Genomic DNA, 11,069 nt, shown 5'->3' on the forward strand with positions numbered 1-11,069 from the left:
TACCTATACGTCGTACCAAATATGCTGCAAAGACTTTTCTTTTATTAGTATTTTTAAATTGAATGATGCGTTTCTTATAGAGCACACGCATGCGACGAAAAGTTCCATGACACCCTCCTACCTCTGTAACCTAAGTAGTGGGCTGAGAAGTAATATCGAAACGAGCTATGCCTGACCGCAACTATTTGGGAGCGGACTTTCCGTGTTGTGTAGTAAGGCGCTTTAAATGTGGAGCATGGTGTCTCAAATACAAGACCGAACACTGAACACTTGATTGCTCCACCGTTTGGAACTTGCCTTGCTGATCGTTTCCGCTAATTTTAAGGTGAGGTGAATTTTCTGAGCGGAGATCTGAACGCATACAACATAAAAAAAGCAAACTTCTAATTGCTTTGTACATTTCACAAATCATTTCATGAGCTAAGGCTATAAGGACATCTGGCAATGCTTTGCATACTGAGAGAATGTATTAGTTGTTACTTTAAGCATAACTTGACTGTCACATTTTTTTTGCTGCACGTTTTGTTTATTTTTCGTTCATTATTTCGTGTAATCGAGTGCAAGGCACGCTCACAGTATACAGTCTTGTTTTCTACATGCATCGGGACAAGCACCAGTGGACAATAAAGTGCGAATATACTTTGTAAGTGCGTGAAGCATGTTGAGCGGCTCCTTGCCGTGCATGGCACGATTGCCAGCATTGAACGTTCTACTATCGTGGCGCTAGTTTACCCAGTAAACAGTATCCGTTACGAGCTCTTTGTCTTCCTTACAGCTGCCATCCTCTTACCACGGGGCTATACAGCTCTTTCATTTCCTCAATTCACTCAATTGGTCTTGCTCTACAGGAAAAACTGGTTTGTATGCATAAACTTTCAGTTGAAGTTTCCTCGTGCTTTCCTTGTAGCATGCACCTGAAGAGAATGTGCTCGCATACGGTGTACTGGTAATAGTAACGGAATATGATTGCCCAGCTATGTATGACCACGGCGTGCCTTCAATATTAACAACAAAAAGTCGAAAGGAAAAGAAGTTCAAAAGCGCACGTAACGTTAATGGAGTTTCTGCTCCTAGTGTGTTCGTAAAAGGGACGTGAGAAGATGAGAAGAGAATGTGTTCGTATCGGACCAGTTGCGTATGCTTATATGTAGGCAATGTGATTATGACAGTGAAGTACGGGACTTTGATCTGTGACTGGGATGTCGTTTTATCCTGACAACGGCCACGAGGCTTTTGAATTAATAAGGAGGGGGAGATGGTGCTTACTTTGGCTCTAGCAGCTGCGGTTCGGGTGACTCAAGGAAGGCCTTCCTCGAATTCGCCCCCGAGGGTAAAAAAATGGTTTCGGAAACCCCCTTTCTTTTTCTTCGAACAGGTACTGACCAGGACTGTTCGATGAGCCCCGCTAATGTAATAGTCACGACACGACAGCGGGCAGAAAAACGCAGGTTCAAAGCACATAATTCGGGCCGTAACAGCTAGGAGCAGCGCACATAACGGCTTCTTCCAACACTGTCACTCAGCTACAGGTTTGTGGCAATAATAACTTCTGTTTCTTGTGATGGGCTTTGATTTCCGAGACCAGCGCTGCAATATCGAACCTATGCGATCCTGACTCCACTTGATTACAGGTGGCAGCAGGTTTATTCACGACTACCGAAGACAAAACTCTTAGTCGCTTTAGGTAGGAGGCCGCTTGCACATAAGCCGGCTCCATCGGCTCTCGTACTGATCTCACCTGTTGAAGTGCTTTGGCCTAGCAAGGGTAAAAATCGCGCGGGAAGGCCAGCACCGGTATAGCTACCAGGTGAACCTTACCGGCTGCGCCCGGAAGAATGCCCCTAACGAACTGCACTGCACTTGGTAACACTACATTCAGTGCATGCAGGAAATTGGTCGTATATTCATTTCTTGTTTAATGTTTTGCGTAAAATAATCCAATTTGCCGGCGGGCAGGATCCTCATCTCAAGGCTTATGGCCGATGTAGCTCGGCAACTAAGCCATATAGAATGACGTCGGCTCAAAAGGAAGCCCTCGCTGCTTGCAAAGCTGCATCGATAGAAAGTGAAGCTGAACGACACAGTGGAATGTAAAAGACTCATAGGAATAACACAACTGAGAGAAACGCAACAAAATTGAGATAGTTGGCACGACATTTATAAGGGAACGGTGGGTGTCTTAACCACTCCATTGATTTTTGTGTGCCATCTGTTTACTTTGTCTGTTTGAGGCCTCAGACAATGACTGTCACGAGAAATGCGGTAGCTCTGCCACAAGATGGGCTGCTATAGCAAAAAATAAAAAAATAACTTCTGAAACCAGCTCAATGTCTTTTTTGTATTTCCCGCCCTTCGTCACACGCCGAAGTGAGGCCACGCCCCGTATTCGATTCTTGTTATTGGCTCAAGCACATCGATAGCGGAAATGCGGGGTCGCTTCTGCCAGGGATGAGACGGAAAGTACATAGACTGACGGGTAATAACAAAACAGTTGGAATGAATCGTTATGTTGAGCCGACTCCGCTTCCAGCCCAAGAGAAAAATTAACAAAACAGTTAAACAATAAATTTTTCATCATCTCGACACTAAGGGAATAGGAACAACACACAAAAACCTTATAAATCCCCTGCCTCCTGTCGTAAGCGCTCCATTCTTTCAAAGTAACGGTGCTTAATTTTCAGTCACATTTTCGGAACTTTGCTCTGCAAAACCAAGGTCCGTCCTCCATCATGGATACTTCCAACGAAAAATAGGCCAATAACAACAGAGACCACAGCAAGTTAAAGTATTGGGGAATGAAACGCACTGGATACACCCGCAGTTGCATGCAATAGCCAATGTTTGCGAAATTTTATTAATAAGGGTTGAGGGACACATTGCTCTTGATTCCCGGGTTTTTCAAATAACATAGTCCATAATTATCAAACAGAAACAAGCTTATACCGAAATAAAACGAAGTGGCAATATTGGCTGGCTCTGGTCGAGAGCAAGCGGATGTGTTAACCTAGAAAAGCCAAGCCTGCTAACAATATGGCGGTTGTGACTGAGGAGCAGTTATCGCAGCATGTTAATATATTGTGGTAGTGAAACAATAAGCTTGTGACGGAGTTTTAAAAGAGAGCACAGCCACACGTGCTGCGGTATTTTTGCATAAACACCCAACGAGATGCCTCCAAGCAAGGTAGAGGTTTCGGCTGTAGTCTGTATACGTTAAGTCGGCAGCAAAAGTGTAAAGGACGCGAGCGCTTGGCAGCGAATTTATTCCAGCAGTTTCTAGCAGCGGACGGAGCATGCGCATTTAGTTCCCTTGCAGGCATTTAAGGCGATTGGCGTGTTGAACAGCGTGGAAATAATTTTCTCTCCCTCACGACCACGTCTCATAAACTTTTTTTTTTTATCTGCTGTGCATTGCACTAGCGCTGCAGTGAACAAAACGATACGGGCGAGGACCTGAACAGCTTCGTCGTTTGCGCTCTGTCAGTCTGCCACAAAGCCCCCTTAGCCAATAGCATCCATTTTTCTACTGAGCAACACTTCGCTTTTTTTTTTCAATTAGATTTTCTCCTTATCGAGACGCATTATTGCTGACGCACAGTTCCAGAGAGCCAAGATGGAAATAGCTGACCCCCGTCTCCTGATCAAGGCCAGCCCCCCCCCCCCCCCCCCCCCCCCCCTCCATTCATGTTGGCGCTGTGCCTCGGAGGAAATCCCACCTTTCCCGACTACCTTCTGCACGCTACTACTTGGCAGCTTACTCGAAACAGACGTCAACGTTTACGCGAGAGAAGAGGATTGAAACAGCGTGCGCTAAAGGCAGGTTACTCAGTCTATTTCAACGTGCGCACCCGTGTGAAGCTTTACCCGTGCCTTGCATATAGCGACTGCGGTGCCGTGATCTTACGAGCAGTTTTTGCAGAGAGAGACTGGCAAGGAACATGAAGACGTCGGTAGTCTTTGTTGTGGCGATCGTGGTTCTCGGTAAGTGCTACGCTACCCTTTAGATGCGTGTGATAGCATACCATTCCAATCCGCTTCTTTCTTCCTCCCAACGGCTCACTGAGATAGTTTCTGGCCGCAGTCAAATGCTTTCCACGCGAATTTTGATGTGTAGTTTGACGTTAGAATCACTGTTTGCTCTAAAGGTGTTAAAGTTTGCGACTGAATTAGCCGAATATTGGTATTTAGTCTGTCGTCACGTTGACACTTAGCTTGCAGAGATTTCAAGCTTATTCTCAGGTAAATCCACGTGTAAATTAGGCTAGCTCATGAGGCATTCAAAGTGAGGTTTGCTAAGTTTCTGTTGCTTTCAGGGCTTTATATCTATGGGTCAAGCCGAGAAATAGAGAACAGTTTGCCTTCCTGAAGTGCTTACTGCGTCACTGTTTAAATTCTCGGTGTCGCATTCAATGAGTGATGACAGGAGACCCGTCCTCTTATTCGTGTAATGATTGTAACTGTTGCAGGTGCTGCATAAATAAGAACAACTCGCCCTCTCTGTAGGCAGGACCATATTTTTGTTGTAATAATTTTGCTCATTAATTCAAACGGCTTTCATTAATTTCTGTCTCCTGGGCTGCCACCTATCTTAGAGTGATGAGGTTGAAAGATATGCTGCATTAAATAAGTAATAAAATTTTCTCTTTCCTATAAATCCTAAACTTTATCACTCCAGCCGGAGTTCACTTTTTTCAATGTTGCGTAAGCCTGACTTCTGTCTTCTGTCTTCTAAAAAATGGACGAGGAGATTTTAAAAACGAGAAATTAAAAGTAAAAAATAAAGTGATTTTGCAATGGCTGAAGAGATTAGTCACGTTCGGGTTCCCACTGTTGAGGATTTGCGGAGTCGCAGCGGAGCACCAGAGCAAGATGACCAGTGTGGCAGGCTTCTAGTTCCGAACTGCCCGTGCCGGGCGTCACGCGCTGTCCATCTTTATTTTCTTCTAGCACGCGCTTTAACGCCGATCTCAGCGCCGGCGCTTTATAGCGTCGCCGGGCGCTATAAGAGCATTGGTGGCAGAGGTATATCTCAGTTGGCGCATCTACACCTTTGACGTGAAAAGTGAAGGGATCCTAAGAAAGCAGACAATCCAAACTTCGCATGCAGTCTATACTGATTGCAACGCCTATTAAAAAAGGTAATCGCCATTGCAACTGTTGCTCAGGTAAAGCAAAAATGAAAAAAAAAAAAGCCAGAAGCATACTACCAATAATTATTTGTTTACTTCATTTTTTCTTATAAAGCCACCTTCGTTGACCTCGCTACTGCCATGATCACAATGGATCCGGCGTGCCACAGGATGCGGACGAAAGTGGTGAGTGGCAGCGAAGCAAGACGCTGAGGTTTCAAGCTCGGCTCATTTAGCATGCTCCAACGCTTTGTTAGCATCACTTTGCTGGTGTTGAGAAAATTTTACGCCCAATTTGTGAAATTCATGCTTATTAAAACGTTTTCAGTTCCATTACTGCTGGGAATAAATGGCCCAAAATATAAGCCACACATACTTCACAGGCGCAATAAGCAGGTGCAGTCACTTCGCAAAAAAAAGTAAAAAAATGAAAAGTGAAACATAAGGCAGTCAGTAACGGAAGCCACGAGAGACCATGTTGAAACGAAACAATGGTGCGATTGAGACTAACGCATCAGATGCGATAAGCGCGTGAGCCGTTAGCACCGTTGTCGTTGCCAAAGGAAAGAAGTTTCCCAGCTCGCTCGGTCTCCTTGATTGGATAATGAGCCTCGTGGTGGAGCAGCGCAAAGGACGGGACACAAGAAACAAGGAAGGACGTACACAGGCGTGTCCCGTCCTTTGCGCTGCTCCACCACGATGCAACAGCACCAACTAGCCCCAGCAACTTGCTCTTCTGAATGAGCCTCCTCGAGTCGAATTATGACAGATGATCTCTTTGATATGATTTACGTGCACAAGCTCCTCAACGTCGGCTAATGGCAGTAAAAGAGGGAGCGGTTAGTGGTGAAGCCCTCTCTTGTGCATGCACAAGGAAGACATGCTGGGTGAAGTTTCGCTGCATATGATTTGTTTGGAATTCCAGTCAGCGCTATAGCACGAGTGGGGCAATGTGCCAACATGGCTTGCCGGCTCAAAGAGGCGGACATTACCGTAACCACCAATGTAGCAAGAAATTCAAGGCGCAATTCCGACTCGACGAGATTGCATTGAGGGTAAAAAAAAAAATTATTAGCAAGGCAGCAGCTCTTACCATAACCCAGCAGGCTATGGCTGCCAACTACTGAGCCATAATTTTCAGAGAGCATTTCCGGCCCACGACGGTCGCACATAAAGAAAAAAACCCGTGTAGTGAGTCTCGGCGTACATTAAAAAGAATGATAGGTTGTCTAAATTGTTCTATAACCTCTCGTTACTCAGAAATTACAAGTCCAGAAGCAGCTTTGCCTCTTAAAATTACGCTGATCGCAGAAATGCAGAAAATATCAAACAAGCCACCAGCATATGTGCAGTGTACAATGTTCGTTATAACTTTCGAAGTGCCGGACAAGCTTTTCTTTCATTCCTCTCCTATAGGACAAGGTCCGCAGACACTGCGTCTACCTGTGCCATCTGCCGGAAGGCAACTTAAGGATGGGACTGGAAGAAGACGGCACGCCGTGTCGGGTAAGCACCATGCATGGTCGTCGCCTCACTTGAAAGCCCGAACGCATTCTTGTTACGCAGTATGAAAATCATGGCTGCGTATTGCCGGTTCTCAGTGCAGGAGAGGTATTAGAGCGTTTAGTCATAGTGCGGTTCTCGGCCGCTAATGCAAACCGCTTTCTCCTGCTGCTCTTAAAAAATGAAGTAATTGCTATTCTTTTTTTTTCAGTCACTGTTGCACGAAGGCGTGTGCATTCGAGGCAAGTGCCGAATGCCAAGGCCCAAGAAAGGAATATCGGCCAATGGTGATGGAGGTGACATCAGCGAACGGCCAGAATAGACCCCTGGCAATTACGACGAATAGAATATTAAGCGATTAGCGGACTAGCCCGGAATATGTCGCTGCAACGTGACGCATTTTGCGAACACAAGCGCCGAAGAATTTGAATGTTCTGGCTTCGTGCTCGTGGTTCCTCGAGTAAAGGAGGTCTTGGCTGAAACCTGTACAGCTGCCCGAGTGGAGTTTTCTTGATGCAATACAATGAGCGCAACTACGAGAGTGCATTTTTGTGCCGAAAAGCTTAATAAATGATTTTGTAAAAAATAGTTGGACTTTTTATGGAAGAAAGCTTACAAGAATAGCGAGGTTAAGTGGAAAGTACATGCAATCAACTAGTGGAATAGTTGAAAGTATAACCCATTTTAAAATTTGAGCGGTTTGTTCGGTTAGAGCCTCCTTTTTTTTTGTCAATGAAATGGGTTATGATCTTCCTGCCTGACAATATTCATTGAATAGTTTTTTCATTCATAGCGTTTGTGTAATTTTCTTTTTTTATCGTGAGCGTGGGAATAACAAGTGACTTTTATTTTCATCTCCTGAAAATTGCGAATCGAACAATGTACGCTTCAAAGTCCCGGACATGGAAGAGAAGCCAAGGCGGCAGCGTTGTCATTGGTACTTCAGGAAAATTTAGGCTGCAGCAGGAGATAATGTCGGAAGGTTGCGTGCAAGAGGAGGCGCGTTTTTCGTGCATCGTCTCGATTATAGCCTTTAGTGCGTAATTAAGCCCTCATGTTAGTCTAGAAGGTCTAGTCGGCTCTCGAGTAACCTCTTTGTACGGGTGTTGACGCACGCAATAAACATATATTCTGTGACAAGAAGACAATCGCCAGAGGAAGAAACGGCGTTCACCTTGACATATATGAACGCGACTGCAAAAGGAAGCTTCGATCAGTTCTCTCAAGGGGGGAAATCCTGGACCGTTGTGTTGCGTGCGGAGCTCCTAAGCTATTGACGTCATCTTCGGTGAAGCCCGCCTGGTTCGCGCCTTCTTGTCGTCCCAGTGCGTGCTCTTAGAGAGGGCTTTTCGCCGAAGTTCGTATCAATGACTTAGTTGTCGTTCGTGCTATTGTGTGAAATCCAGAACTATAGTTATGATAAGTCTAGGGGAAAAATGAAAATGATTGTTGCCCTTTGAATTTAGCGTTCTCTTTTTCCTGCTTTTGTATTTTTAATTAACTTTTTTAAACATTCGTATGCTGTCGTATCTTCGAAAGTAAAAAACGCTAGGCTGTCTGTGTCACGTTCCGAACTGGAGAAGAGGTGTGTTCATAGGAAAAGCTCTTCATTGAACAACGCCTGTGAGTGGACAATCAAGATTGTGAACAGTAGGGCAGCCAAGGCTAGAGATGCGGCTGTTGCCTGCAGTGCTAGCTTGCGCAGGACCTGTTAACACACATTTACATTTGCGAAACTGACACTCTCACAAAAGCAAAAAAAAATCAGTTTCCTTGGAGAGAGGGTGAAAGTTCAGACGTCAGCATAACAGCACACGCTGGGGTACGATTATGCCTAATAACCATGTACGAGTGTTGTTAAAGGTTTTCTTTCTTATGTAGTAATTTCGGCTGACGGCAAACTTCCTTCTGGCGTAATTATTGATTCACGTCCTCTATTGTCATTTTTGTGCAATGTTTGCCTCTATATCTCGCAACGCTTACGTCAGCTTGACACCTAGACCAACTTATAAAGTTGAGTGAAATTAACGTAAACAAATCCAAAGCAGTCTTGCTCCGATCAATGTCTCCGTGGACACAGGCTTATTTGCATACAAGAAGTTTTATTTACATGAACAAGCCATAACTTTTCTTTTTCTGAATGTTATGGCCGGATGATTATTACAGATGTAATGATTCAGACAGCGGTGCCGTCGAGAAGCGCCTGAGAAATGCCCTCTGCCAGCCTTCTTGCACACACTGGCACGCATGTTTTACGCATCAGCGGTGAAACGTGGTGCTAATGTAAAGAATACTGAGGTGGCGCCTCGAAGGAGTCCTACGGCCATGGTGTGGCAGTTTCTGTGGCGTTCTGCGACAGCTCATGGCGAGACATTTCGCCGAAGATGTTGTCGTTCAGGTCCTCCGGTGGGAACAGTCCTTCGGCAGCGTCGACAGCTGGGGGCTGGCGGCCAAGCATCACGTCTTCGCTGACGAGGAAGCCGGAGAAGGAAGTGAACGCCCTGCGGGAAGACTGAGACTCGTGGAACTTGCCGTCTTCCAGGTACAGGTAGACGAGGTCGTTCTGTGCCAGGTACAGCACCGCCCCGCTCGACGCCCAGCTGAAGCCGTTGTCGCTCGCGTAGGCCGTCACCACGGGCACGCGGTTTCGGCGCAGGGAGATGCGGCAGGAATCCCGGCGGGATGCCATGAAGGTGAAGGAGAAGTAGTACAGGCCGGGCTGCGAGCAACTGCGGAACAGGCGAGGAGGGAGAGACAGGACATTTTAGCATTCCGTTAATGTACCTCGCGTCTATCGCTAACACCGCCTGCCCCTACAAATTTTTTTAGACAGTGTATGGACTGTCCAAATAATTCTGTCTATAAAGACTATACTCTTTATAGACAAATCCTAGAGGTCAGTCTATAGGCAATACAAATGCTATAGGTAGTCTACAGACAATCGACAGATATATGGCCATACACATTTAGTACAATTTTGTCTATAGACAGTCTACATACTATCAATAAATAAAATGAAATATCTATAGGAAGGCAATAGAGTCTATAAGAACCTATAGACTGTCTATAGAGAATTTTCATAAGGGTTCTTTCATATAGGTTCTTGTCATACGCGTCTGTCGAGGCAGGTGAACAATCAACGCATCGTCACCCCGCCAGCTTAACCTGAAGTAAACGCGAGGTTATACAGAGTTATTTGTAGTAGTAATTGTTCTAAGTGCTATATTCTTAGGTTCTGTCATTTCCGGGTAGTCTCCAGGCCCAGCAAACCTACTAGCTAGCGTTTGGACAGAAGTGAACTGAAAACAATTCAAGAATAATAAGTCTGGGTGTAATGAACGAAGCCGCTTAAATTACGCATTAAATTTCCATACTATACGAAGCTTCCCATCGGGACTACAGATGAAGAAAGGTAGCTTAGAAAGCCATAGGTTTATGGCTGTTTTTAGCGGTTCCTAACTAACGAAGGTCACAGCCGATGTCGCTATTCGCCTTCTATGTAAAGCACAGCAGAAGGATCCAGAACTGCTTCATTCTCCTTCATGTCACTAAGTGATGGTGTGAGAATGCGTCTATACTTTCTTCTTTCTGATTTAACGCGGAAATGCCTTTAACGGCTCCATTGCAGCATTTGTGTAGAGATTTTTGTGCGGAAAATACTGTGCAGCGATTTTTGTCCGCATTGTGTGCCTAAGTGGAGAACGGAGGAGCACAACCTGCACGAACCCCGCATTTTCCGCTCGCCTCGAACTTAAAACGAAGCCATCAGCTACTTTAAAAGCGACTGTGACAGACACTGCACCAGATCAACGAGGCAGGCTATCCTACGTACCGGAATGCACCGAGGTCCTTGGTGACGTCCGCTTGTACATTGGTGGGCACCTGGCTGAAGCGGATGTATTTGCCGTCGGGTTCACCCTGAGTCATGGTGAAGCCCACCGAGGCGCTGGCTCCCTGCAGCACGAAGGGGACGACCAGCAGGAGAGAGAGCAGCAGCCGGCAGGGCGAGGCATCGTGAAGCGAAGACATCTTAATTGGATACCTGCGAAAAAGAAGCATCTTAACGTTTAGAATTCATGCTGTTTACACTGTTTTTTGTTTTGCAGATGTGGAGTATTTGTGCGCAAAAATTCAAGCCATGTTTGTTTTGGAATGAATGATTGGATTTGAGAGCAGTACGAGACCCGGAAATGTTGAGAAATTTAATGACAGAAATGTGTCAGACGAAGTATCAAAATTCGTGTGCCTGTTACGATATCTACTCTTTAACACTTCAGGAGCGCTACACATTGACATCGGGGATTTGCCCCGGATCACTCCTACGCTCTCATCGTCCTTCCTTTTGGCAGGAATGATTTTACAGCACCACTGTCTTGAGTGATTCTACACCACCAATGTCTTCTTTTCGATTTGACGGCATTCCGAGGTCAGCCAGTTCGA

The 11,069-nt window shown here is 45.5% G+C and overlaps 2 protein-coding genes across 2 annotated transcripts; one reads left to right on the plus strand and one right to left on the minus strand.

Annotated features, from left to right (window-relative positions):
* The first annotated feature begins 3,854 nt into the window (after window positions 1–3,854).
* On the plus strand, window positions 3,855–7,163 carry LOC149364406 (uncharacterized). Its single transcript, XM_089570106.1, has 4 exons — window positions 3,855–3,978; window positions 5,242–5,312; window positions 6,543–6,632; window positions 6,841–7,163. The coding sequence occupies exons 1-4, from the start codon at window positions 3,936–3,938 to the stop codon at window positions 6,949–6,951; spliced, it is 315 nt and encodes a 104-aa protein (XP_089426232.1). The 5' UTR covers window positions 3,855–3,935; the 3' UTR covers window positions 6,952–7,163.
* A 1,783-nt stretch (window positions 7,164–8,946) lies between these two features.
* LOC149364407 (complement C1q-like protein 3) lies at window positions 8,947–10,658 on the minus strand. The gene is made up of 2 exons (XM_089568687.1): window positions 10,462–10,658; window positions 8,947–9,358 (listed from the first exon to the last, which is right to left on the minus strand). Exons 1-2 carry the CDS (start codon window positions 10,656–10,658, stop codon window positions 8,947–8,949), a joined length of 609 nt encoding a protein of 202 aa, XP_089424813.1.
* Between the last annotated feature and the right edge of the window lie 411 nt (window positions 10,659–11,069).

Source organism: Amblyomma mixtum, chromosome 2, assembly GCF_055824585.1.
Source record: "Amblyomma mixtum isolate Tamu chromosome 2, ASM5582458v1, whole genome shotgun sequence".
In the NCBI taxonomy this organism is placed as follows: domain Eukaryota; kingdom Metazoa; phylum Arthropoda; class Arachnida; order Ixodida; family Ixodidae; genus Amblyomma; species Amblyomma mixtum.

Excerpts from the sequence above, each read along its gene's own strand:
- LOC149364406 (XM_089570106.1), top strand. The coding sequence starts at position 3,936 with ATGAAGACGTCGGTAGTCTTTGTTGTGGCGATCGTGGTTCTCG. Across the intron at positions 5,313-6,542 it reads ACAGGATGCGGACGAAAGTG|GACAAGGTCCGCAGACACTG; the intron begins GTGAGTGGCAGC and ends CCTCTCCTATAG. Across the intron at positions 6,633-6,840 it reads AAGACGGCACGCCGTGTCGG|TCACTGTTGCACGAAGGCGT; the intron begins GTAAGCACCATG and ends TTTTTTTTTCAG.
- LOC149364407 (XM_089568687.1), bottom strand. The coding sequence starts at position 10,658 with ATGTCTTCGCTTCACGATGCCTCGCCCTGCCGGCTGCTGCTCTCTCTC. Across the intron at positions 9,359-10,461 it reads AAGGACCTCGGTGCATTCCG|TTGCTCGCAGCCCGGCCTGT; the intron begins GTACGTAGGATA and ends CCTGTTCCGCAG.